This window comes from Argentina silus, assembly GCF_951799395.1.
Source record: "Argentina silus genome assembly, chromosome: 12".
In the NCBI taxonomy this organism is placed as follows: domain Eukaryota; kingdom Metazoa; phylum Chordata; class Actinopteri; order Argentiniformes; family Argentinidae; genus Argentina; species Argentina silus.
Window position 1 is genome coordinate 15615628 of NC_139666.1, and position 12088 is coordinate 15627715.

The 12088-nt window shown below is 44.5% G+C and overlaps 1 protein-coding gene across 1 annotated transcript; it reads left to right on the top strand.

Moving 5' to 3' along the window:
- The first annotated feature begins 269 nt into the window (after positions 1-269).
- epsti1 (epithelial stromal interaction 1) lies at positions 270-10498 on the top strand. Its single transcript, XM_083681964.1, has 11 exons — positions 270-446; positions 825-883; positions 1168-1251; positions 1713-1789; positions 2101-2184; positions 3099-3172; positions 4359-4443; positions 7001-7084; positions 7583-7656; positions 8103-8302; positions 9880-10498. Exons 1-11 carry the CDS (start codon positions 274-276, stop codon positions 10005-10007), a joined length of 1122 nt encoding a protein of 373 aa, XP_083538090.1. The 5' UTR covers positions 270-273; the 3' UTR covers positions 10008-10498.
- The last annotated feature ends 1590 nt before the right edge of the window (positions 10499-12088 follow it).

A 12088-nucleotide genomic window follows, 5' to 3' on the forward strand; every position in this document is an offset into this window, starting at 1 on the left:
ATACACAGACAATCTAGTATGCATATAGGCATATTCTAGTCTACTCCGGGAATGACTTGTCACATGTTGTGTTATCTAACATTCAAAGAGGTCTGAAGTGCACCACGCCAAATGGACAACAACACATTTCTTTGAATATACTGTAACCTAGTCAGTAAGCTTTTGACGGACGGGTTGCACGCTCAGAGGCTTGGACTTCTGCCGTACGAGATCTATTTGACTGCGTATTTGGGGAGGGTTGGAGAATCAGCGGAAGTCTAGTCTATTTTCCTCATGGATCCATATAACCAATATTCTCAGAATAATCAAAGAAAAAGTACCAGTTCAAATGTTAATCCGAGAACAAATGCTCTGTCGGCAAATAATGCACTTGAAGATGCCAACGCCAATACACCTGCCAACGCAGACACAGAATCTTCATCAAACGGCCCAACGCAGCCTCAACAGTAAGTGTTTTTTTATTAGCTATTCGCTTTTCTGAATTTCACATAGTTTATTCAACATTTCTTTGGAGATATTAGATAGCCTATGGGTCAGTCTACTATACTCGAATGTTTAAAGCAGGCATACAAGTGTTTCTGGCGCGGTTACAGTGTAATTAAAGTAAAATTATAGTGTATCAAGGAATTTAGAATAAAAAGTGTAATACAAAAGTATAAGTATTACTTAAGTAGTGCTATGTTAGTTTCTATTCTGGTGTAGCTCAGTTTATAAGTTTCACTTTCGTTTCAGTCTGTGCGACGCTACAGGCACACATGCGCATTGATAGAGACCAGAGACCTGTTAAAAGTAAAGTCAGATCAATCTCTCCCTCTCCCTTCCAGTGCCGACGGCTTCAGAACCATACCACCCAATGAATCAAAGCGGAACAAACTACAGAGAAGTAAGTAAGGAAGAGGACTGCTATTGTGTCTTTATCCATCCATCCATTCATCCATCCATCCATCCATCTAACCACCCATCCATTCCACCACATAGATATTCCGTAGTATTTATTTCCAGCAGGTTTTGAACAGTAAGATGATTATGTAAATAAACATGACACAAATCTTTCTATCCAACATCAAAAATGAAATGAAAATGTTGTCTTAAATCTGAAGCCAAGGGAATACATACGTAAGTCATGTTCCAAATGCAAACATCAAACCACCCCTTCTGTACCTGCAGTGGCACAGAAAGAAATGGAGGACTGGGAGACATGGAAGGAAGCAAATAGACCTAAGCCTGTTCAACTGACCCCAGAGAGGCTAGGTACCATTCATCCCAATATTTTCTCTCTATCTCTATCTCTATCTCTATCTCTATCTCTATCTTTATCTCTATCTCTATCCCACCCCCCTCTCTCTCAGTTTATACAGTGCCTTCGGAAAGTATTCAGACCCCTTCACTTTTTCCACATGTTGTTGTGTTGTAGACTCAGAATTTGCCATCAATCCACACACATTACCCCAGAATGACAAAGTGAAAACACGTTATTTGAAATTTCAGTAAATTTATTAAAATTGAAATACAGAAATACCTCATGTACATAAGTATTCAGACCCTTTGCTATGACACTCTTAAAAAGAGCTAAAATGCAAAAATGTCATCAACAAATCACTCAATAAGTTGAATTGAGTCCTTAATGCAAGGATAATAGTTCATGTAATTTTGGAATTAATATCTTTGTTTTTATAGGGTCTCTGATTTAAATCTGTTATTCATCTCCTTAGGTGGTGGTGACATGTCATTGGCTGAGGCCAGGGAGCGGCAGCTTGTGGAGTTGCGCCAATCCAAACTAAAGAAAAAGGTAATGCCAGTGTATGGTAACTTATAACTGACCTATAATGGTGTTAAATATGTCTAAAGATATGATTTATTTGTGTTTAGATTTCTATAATGTAATACATTCTTTATTACAGTGGCACACACAGTCTGATTGTCATTTACTCGTGCAGATCTGCACGTCTTGTGTATATAGTATGGGGAGGCTGGTGGAGGTAGAAATCGGAGGACGGTTACCTACCTCCACCAGCATCTACTAGATGTATATTGTGCATTTGTTCTGGTGATTCCCCCTTAATTGGAAAGTAAAGCTCCACTGTTCTGTATTACTTGAAGCTGAAAAAAGAGGAAATGGACAGACAGAAGAGACAGGAGGAGGAAGAGGAGATTCAAAGGATGAAGACCAAGCAGCGGGAAAAGGTAACAGCATCACATTTCGCAATAGATCACAAGTAAGCTTATTACAGTAGGTACAGTAGGTAGTCTTTTCTCACTGTAATACTATTTAAAGCCTGTAGATGTCACTGCGGACATCTGGCCAACTCTAATGATCCTGGTTGTGGTGATGGAATGAGAGATCAGGGTCCACACCAAAGTCCACACCCATTATTAGGAGGAGGAGGTTTCCCTGATTGATGATCATTGGTGTTTTCAGAGACCACAGGCAGCAGCAGAGTGCTGTTTGACATGCTCTGGTCCGTGTCTGGCTGTGCTCTCTGTCCTAATGGTGGTTAATGCAGTGTTCTCTCTGTAATTAGTACTGGAGACCAGACCAGTGGTTTCTATACCCTTCTTTTTGCATTTTGACCCTTCTGAGGCCTTGAGAAGTTTCATGTGACCCGCCAAATAAACAAAAACATATTAATAGCCACAATCCAGTCTGTAGACGTGACCCGAACGGCAGTGGCAACAACCCAACACTAGGTCACAGCCCACCGCTAGGGAAACGCTGCTCCAGAGGGCTATTTGGGGTGGTTTTGTATTGGTTTGGAAAGGTATTAGTGTGCTGATTCTGTGAGAAGATACAGCTCCTCTCTGTCCTTCCACTAAACTTCCCTCTCTGTCTTACAAGGCCACCAGGGTTAATCCTCTTTAACTGATATATAAGTATAGGCCTCACAGGAGTGCCCTGGCGTGATGGACACTCCCATAGAATATCAGGGCACCCCCATAACAGTTAATGACATTAATATGGCACCTCAGGGCACCTTCACAGTCAATTGGGAACTTGGCAGCATGTTGTGTGCATTTCTGTTGGGGTACATGTAGGTGTGAAATATGCACATGGTTGAGTGAAATTGCACAATGTTGCTGATGTGTGAACTGTATTGCAGGCTGAGAGACAGGAGGAGAGGAGAGAACAGGAGGAGCAGTTGAAAAGAGAGCAGCACAGACAGGATCACCTCAGGTCAGCTGTGTGTGTGTGTGCGTGTGCGTGTGCGTGTGTGTGCGTGTGTGTGTGTGCGCACTTGTGCATGAGCGCGTGTACGCGAGACTGTATCCATGTCCTTGTTTACGTCTCTCTGTGTTATTGTGCTGTATTGTGTTCTGTGTGGAACCTGGCTACTCACGTTGGAGGATCAGAATACATTGCCCAGTCCTTAACCAAGAGAGAGATGAGAAAATGCTAAGTGGAAGTTGAAACTGCCACTGTTGCTAAAGTTACAGCTGAGAATTTGAATGAATAAACAAACAAAGCATATCTTTCCTAGACATCACAGAGGCAATGGGGGCGGATGACACACAGTTCACCTTAGCCTCTATTTGCCCGCATACATCAGATATTCATGGAAGGAGATGTGGTAGGGTTACCTTAAGGTCAAATAGTGAAATCTGTGAGGTTTCTCAATGAGGTTCAATAACTATGCCAAACACTGTATCTAACATCTACACTGTGACCATACATACAATATAACATTTAAGGGGGGCATCAGGTGGAGCATGGGTGTGTGAGTCTCACAACACATTTGGGCATTTCAAATGCCTTGTTTAGAAATTTCAACATTGGCACTCACATAAGCTTGAGTAACATTTGTCCAGACCACTATTCTGGGACAAACCCAAGAGTCGATGTGTAATTCAAACCTGGACACTGTCAAACTGTTCTTGAGGAAACCAGTTGTTACTGTAAGTAGCATCTCCGGCACCTTCCCAAGAGCAACACACATGACAATGCTAAACAATGTGCTAACTTCCAGAAACAATACAAACATTTTGACTAGAGACGGGGCTTGCAGGTTGGAGTCAGGGGTAGAGACAGGGTGACAGAGGACAAACCCTGGCGAGAGGGATAGTGTTGTCGGATGAAGACAAACAAACTAGATGACCTCTCCTTCTTGGAGACTCAAGGACGTGTCCTGTCTGCTTGTGGGAAGCTTTAACAGTCTCTGCAGAAGACTATCACCCCACCACCCCATCTCCATTTCAGAGTTTGTGTGTGTGTGTGTGTGTGTGTGTGTGTGTGTGTGTGTGTGTGTGTGTGTGTGTGTGTGTGTGTGTGTGTGTGTGTGTGTGTGTGTGTGTGTGTGTGTGTGTGTGTGTGTGTGTTTGTGTGTGTGTGTGTGTCTGTGCTATAATGAGTGTGTTTCTTGCAGGAGGACTGAGCAGTTCCTTCAGAGGGTGGAGAGCACAAACTCAGCTCCAGTGGCATCAAGCAGCGCCACACACACGTCATCCTGGGTAAGACAGGAGCCAGAGAATGTTGGTGCGTGCGCGTGTGTTTTTGCGTGTGTGTGTGTGCTCGGCAGGGCCCAGGGTTCAGGCTTGTTTCTCATACATTAGCTGTGGCCGTGAGGTCTGAGTCTAAAGCACTAGAGCAATTCACACCAATGGATCCGTCTTTGAACCCTGTTTTCAGAGTAAATACTCTTCGCTCTGGAGGTTTCATCGACCAAGGCGGACCGGGTCTTAACACAGGCCCGAAACAGGCGACCCAGCCAAGCCTGCTGAGAGGTCCAATCCCCCCACAATTATCCCCTGGTCAGATCATGGGCACAGAGGGTATTAGACGCCTATGATTGACTTTGAGGAAGTGTAAATAAATACACAGAGAAGAAGAACATTTTTATTTTCTTCGCCTCTCTGTTGCTCCCGTTGCTTCTCTCTCTCTCTCTCTCTCTCTCTCTCTCTCTCTCTCTCTCTCTCTCTCTCTCTCTCTCTCTCTCTCTCTCTCTCTCTCTTCTTTCTCCCTTCTTGTTCTTTCTCTCCCTCTCACTCTTTATGGTTTTCCAGGGAGGGAATGAGTTCAAGGGACTTCCCAGAGTTCACACTGAGTATGGAGAGAGCAAGAGAGAGAGAGAGAGAGAGAGAGAGAGAGAGAGAGCTGCAGAAAAAGTAATGTTTTGTAGACTGTGGAGTGGAATAACCTGTGTTGGCGAAAGTACCTGGAGGGGAGCCAGGCTGCCATCTGTCCAATGAGAGGGAAGGATGCACGAAGACCTGCCAATCATAGAGGTCATCCTTGCAGTACCTGGAGAGGTGATGAGGTTATTCCTAGAGCATGACTGGATTATTCATAGCTCAGCAACCATATATCATAACAGTGTGTTGACAGGACCTGTCAGAGAGTCAGACTTGTAATGCTAATGCTAGTATCTGTCTCTCTCTGCCGCCCTAGCCAGTGGGCGGGGGGGATGGTGCAGACAGGAGACTGGATAGAGCAGGAAAGGCCTGAGGACAGGGTTTCATACTGTACCAACGACAGTATTATGTGGCAACTGACAACATTGTTAAAATCGCACACGCAGCTCCTGTGGTGGACGGGGGAAATGTTTTCTTGTGCGGCTTTTCTCATTGTTGTGCAAGTTTTTGCTTTTTCTCTTGTACCTCACTGGGAGAGTTAGCTGTGCCAGGATAGAGAAATTGAGAGCGAAAGAATGAGTTTTAGGGAGAGAGAGAAAGAGAGAGACATACAGAGAGAGAGAGAGTAAAGGAGGTTCCTCTCACAGCGTGTAGGAGAACCCCACAGAATGGAAACATCACATTTACAAGTCGACCTCTACCTAATTTCACTCCTTAACATCTCCACTACCTATACCAACCTGCGCTCTGGTAGATATATCTCACTGGTCATTCCCAAATCTTCCACTTCTTTTGGTAGTCACTCATTCCAGTTTTCTGTTGCCAACTGGAATAAGCTGTAAAAGACCCTCAAACTTGACACATTTATCCCACCACACTCCTTCAAAACCATATTACCTGAGCTACTACCTGGTCATTGTTTCTACTGATTTTGAGTCTGCTGTGTTTCCATTGCTGCCTAGTATACTGTATATAGTATTTGCCTTTCCACTGTAAATAGTGTTTTCTATTCTACTTCTTGTTTTATTGTATGTTGTCCTATTTAATGTTTGTGCCTCTTGGCCAGGTCGTCATTGTAAATGAGAATTGGTTCTCAAATGTCATACAGTATCTTGTTAAATAAAGGTAAAATAATATACAAAGAAAATCATTCAGTTACAGTAACATGTTCAGCTCTGACCAGCCGTGGGACACAAACAGACAGACATACCGAGACAAACACTATCTGGTTCTTACATGGAAACGAAACCCTCTCCCTCTCTTCCTCTCACTCACCTCTCTCCCTCTCCCTCTTTCTCTCTCTCTCCCTGTCTCTCTTTCTCTCTCTCTCCCTCTTTCTCTCTCTCTCTCTGTCTCTCTTTCTCTCTCTCTCCCTGTCTCTCTATTGACCTGGTTTTCTGGAGGTTCTCCAGGTCTGCAGTAACAGAACTCTCCAACCTAGACGTCACAGACCTACCGATCAAAGCCCTGGAGCGGGGAGCTGAGAGAGACAGGGTCTTGATGTGGTTTTGAGTGGGATCTCTGGGATCTGTTGTTCTTTCAGAGATGGCTCCACAACTCAGATTAATCTCCCTCATATCCTCTATTTGTATGTGTGTGTGTGTGTGTGTGTGTGTGTGTGTGTGTGTGCGTGTGTGTGTGCGTGTGCGTGTGCGCGCACATTTGAGCCTGTGTGCAAGGCTTCCCAGGGTGTGGAGTCCAGGTCGGCCCACCTAGTGTCCTGGCTCTCGGGCCATCCCAAACAGACCTGCCCCTATTCTGGAGGTCTCCTGAGGCTGAGACCGGAGAAGCACAGAGAAGGGGGGCGGGGCACTGTTGACTATTTTGTACTACAGCGGGGGTACCTGTAGATCTAGGGCTCTAGGGCTCTATTCAATCAAAACTGGTATGTGGGTGTCCAGGTTAAATTCCTCCCCCTTCTGTTCCTCCCACTCAGGCTCGAGCGCAGGAGTACCGGGAGGGGAGGAGGGCGGAGGAGAACACAGGACTGCAGCTGATGAAGGAGCAACAGAGGATAAAAGTAAACCAGTGAACCAAACTCACTCATCAGTATCATTGGAGCTGAACTCACCACCTTTCTCTGCTCCACTGTCACTTGCCATTGAGACTGTAGCTTGTCTGTCATTGTCTTACGTCAGGTGTCGTCATTTAGATTCTGTTATTAGTCTGCCATTAATGCATTATGATGATGTGATTTATAGAGAGTACTGTACAGTGATAACATGTAGTAGAAGTCATTTAGCAGAGCAGGTGATGATCTTTGTGGAGACTGCTATGGTCAAATATTAACCACAGTTACCATTCAAACTAAGCCCATTTCTTATTCCAAGGACACTGTAACCTTGAGAGAGAGAGAGAGAAAGAGAAAGAGAGAGAGAGAGAGAGAAAAGGAGCGGGAACACCATAACCAGCATTCTTGTTTGAGTTTTTCAATATAGCCTTTGATCCTGATCTTTAATCTACCTTCACGTTGATGGTATCTCTCTACCTTCACGTTTACTGTATCTGTTTCTCCCAGAGTGAGGCCCTGGAGGAGAATCAGAGAGAACAGGGGGAAGAGAAGAAGAGACAAGTGGAGCAGGAGCACAGACGGTGAGTACAATACATGACAAATAGACTGTAGATTTGTTGTTTGATTCCTTTCAGAGGTGCATTCCATGAACTGCCCGACTTGTAACCCAAACATTGCTGGTTCGAATCGCGCTTGGGACACTACATTTTGTGCTAATTCTTGCAAATTATTGCAAATTATTGCTAATTATTGTTGCTTATGCAAATTTTTGCTAATGCCTTCCCCTGACAACTTCCCCAAACCTTAACCACTCAAAGTTAATGCCTAATACTGCCTAACCGCCACACAAGTCGCAATTCATGTGGTCAAGCATATGTAAACATAGATTGTATTCTGAGGCATGATCGATCGGAACATTCTTATGTATAGGCAATGAGATCAGGTTGAATGGAAACATACTCAAGATAAATTTAAGATAAGCATTCTGATTTTTAACAATACGCACATGATTATTGTTTCTTTGCAGGGTGAACTCAGCTTTCCTGGACATGCTGCAAGGTGGGGGGGCAAGGGGGGCAATTAAGGAGGAGAGGGAGGAAGAGCACCCCTCCGCGCCAATGGAGTATAGCTGCGACTGGGGGACCCAGAGCCAGGGACCACAGAACCCCCTCACACCTCAGGAGCCTGACCCAGCACAGGGCCCCTCAGGCTGGGCATGGGAGGCTGGTGAGCTACCCTTGGTCCTCACGCCAGACCCAACAAACCAGTCCTGCTGGTTTACTTGGCTTCTCTCTTTGACCCTTCATTGATCTATAAATGAACACACACCAGATTTAAACCAATCACTGATTTGACAGAAACAAAGAAAACCAGAAGACCATACAGCCACCAGAATAGAACTTATCACAGAGGCTTGTCTGAAATCAAGCCTCTGTGATAAGCTCTATTGCTGTGTGTTTTAAACTCTAAATGGTACGTGGTGATGCATTTAGCACAGGCTTCTGACTTTCAGATCCTGTTGCCACTTGCCTGTGTGTCAGACTACATGAGGACAGTCGTGTGAAACTGTTGCAGCGCAGACACACACGCACGCACGCACGCCACACACACACACCCACACACACACACACACCCACACACACACACACACACACACACACACACACACACACACACACACACACACACACACACACAGCTCTGGGTACCATTAATTATGAGCTGTCAGTAAGGAAGGTATATTCTCTGCCAGCCCCCAGCCTACGCCAGTCTAACAGTCTGTCAGACACTTGGCTCCCAAAGTGAAAGAAAAAAATGTCCTCCAGTTAGATTTGGAGTTCTGAATGATTGGCATGCTGTGTTTCACATGTTTTACACTGGTTGTGCTTGAAATTATTGACATTATAGCCCAGTGTAACCCAGCCTAACCCAGTCCCAGCCCAGCCCAGTCTCAGTCCCAATCCCAGTCCCAGTCCCAGTCCCAGTCCCAGTCCCAGCCCCAGTCCCAGCCCCAGTCCCAGTCCCAGCCCCAGCTCATCCCAGCCTCTGTCTTAATGGCTAACCAACTCCATCCATCACACTACTGTCAGCAGTGGTCCGGATGAGTTTAGTGGGCTGGAGCAGAGTGCTGGCAACCCTAAGGTTGTGGGTTCCACATCCATGTGGTGTCAACATAATCTGGATCCATCTGTCAACTAGCATCCACTAGCTACAGCCTGTGTACAGTCACTGTACTGTTTAGCCTGCAAGCCTACCACTCTCTCTCTCTCTCTCTCTCTCTCTCTCTCTCTCTCTCTCTCTCTCTCTCTCTCTCTCTCTCTCTCTCTCTCTCTCTCTCTCTCACTCTCTACCTCTCCCTCTCTCTTTCTCTCTTTTCTTCAGACATCTGTTCTCTCTGTCTGAACTAGACAACCCAGCAGAGAGCATCACGGGAGTCTCCGCTCTGACTGTGGTGAATAGGACTTGGTTTGGGATGAGACTTTGAAGTTTGTTCTCAGAGCAGAGCCTTGTACCTTACAGTCTCATTAAAGGGACAGTTCACCACAAAATTAACGTTTGTCAGAAGTGATCTGACGTTGATAATCTGTGGCGTATGTTGCGTAGAGATCCCACCACTTTACATTCCAAATCTGCAGGCCTGATGGCAAATAAAAAATTAAATATTGTTTCCAACAGGTGTCCCTAGACCACAACAAGGGGTTGCGTTGTTACATAGCTGGAGATGAAAACCCATAAATATAAATGAATTTGGAATAAATGTTTTAAGAGGATTGTAATCCTTTACTTTGTGTTGTCCTTTTCAGATGCTGACTATGAGTGGGTTGTGATGAAGCTTCAGAGTAACTTCCCTATCTATGAGAGAGCCTTCCTGGAGGACATTGTTATTCAGTGTAAAGGGGACTACCAGCAGGCCTATGAGCTACTCCAGTGACGCTATTCATTATCATCATCATGCTTATAACCATCATCTTATAACCATCTATAAATGTTTTGTTAATCATCATGGTACAGTGTCCAAGTGAAAAAATGAGTCATTCTCCCTGTTAACTGACATTCTATTGAAACGATGTGTCTTCTACAAATTAGCTGTAGGTCCATGAATCATAATGTTTAGACCCTTTTTTTGCATTTAACAAGTTAAATGTGTGTACAGTAGATGGAAAAATCTGTCCTGAAATGCATTATGCTTTTTGTTTGTCTTTAGGAAAAGTAATCAGAATAACATGTTGAATATCCACATCAAGTCTTTCCAGCTGTAGAAATGGACTGTGTTTAAACAACAATACATGGTCTCCCTTGGTGTGTCCTATTAGATCATGTATTAGGCCTTTTAGATCTGTGGCTTTTTTTTTTTTTATGCTCTATTTTGGAAACTTTGGGGTATTTCAGCTGCACTTAATAAAGAAGTGTTCAGTAAGATGACATGCATTCTATCCCAGTTAAACTGTGCATTTACTGTACAACCTCTGAGGGTTCTTCAAACAGTCCCTTGTCAGTAGGGCCCAAATAGAACACACTATTCATATAAGTAGGGTTGAGTTTCCAGGTGAGAACAAAACAGTTGTCAAACACTTTCAAGCCACTTTCATACATCTTTTAGCTGGCATTGGAGACGGGTGTCATCTCCTGAACATACTGGAAGTCTGAACAGAACAGAGAACAAAGAGTGGTACCAATCTTCCGCCGTAGATTGAAGACCCATCTCTTCAGGCTACATCTTAACGGTCTCTCCTAAAGACCTCTTCACCCCCACTACCCCCCTGTACAAGTTCCTCTCCTATTAATAAAAAAAAAGAAATGCCCTTCTTCTAGCATTGTGACTATCTATTGCCCCTGGTCCGAGCATAGATTACTTTATCTTATGATGACTGATGGATAGATTATTCACTTACTTAAACAAATGTATTTGTTGTAAGTTGCTTTGGATAAAGGCATCTGCTAAATGCCGTAAATGTAAATGTGGTACTCTCATATGGCTCTGTATGTGTGCCAACCAAAACCCATACAGTTATGGTGGAGGTGGGAGGTTTTACAGGAAAGTGTTCACTGTAAATGTCACACCACAGCTTCTCCAGAAATGAGTTGTGTGTGTGTGTGTGTATGGTACGTGCAACTACATAGGGTGGCACAGAAGAGAAAATGTGTGTGTGTGTGAGTGTGCGTGTGTGTGTGTTTACAGAGTTGTCTTCATCCTGGGACAAACCACTGCTCTAAGTGTAATCAAACCAGTATTACGTAAAGCTTTATTCTGATGAGGGGACGCCACAGTGGAAGAAGGTATCACATGATGACCCCTATGGCAGTGTCTTTGTGTCTTGTTACAGACTGGCAGGGTTTCAAAGGAGAAACACACACACACACACACACATATTGTAGACACTTTCATCCACACCATTCATCTTCAAAAAGAGGATGAGGATGATTTTCTGTGCAACCCTGTATTCGCATGCACCATACACACACACAAACGACTCATTTCTGGAGACGTTGTGGTGTGACATTTACTGTGAATTGCGGTTTCAAAGCATAGCCACAGCTGTTACAGAAACGGTACCAGCTGATTGGACCAGTGTGTAGATTGGTGACAGGCCTTGCATGACCAGGAAACATGTGGGACTGTTACTGTAGCTACAGAGAACACAGAAAACCCTGTGCACAGTCATTGAGGTTGTTTGTGCTGGTGCTTAGACGCAAGAAGTAGTGAATGATGAGGGTAAATGGAAACATTTAAGAATAAGACGAGAAATTATGGGGATACATTTCCAGACTGTATAGTATGTCCATATGTCCTCCAGTAAGATTTGATCAGAGTTCTGAATGCTGTGTTTGACATGTTTTACATTGGTCGTGTCATTATATAAATATTGACATTACAACCCAGCCCAGTCCCAGTCCCAGTCCCAGTTCCAGGCCCAGCCCCAGTCCCAGCCCCAGCCCCAGCCCCAGCCCCAGCCCCAGTCCCAGTCCCAGCCCCAGCCCCAGTCCCAGTCCCAGCCCCAGCCCCAGCCCCAG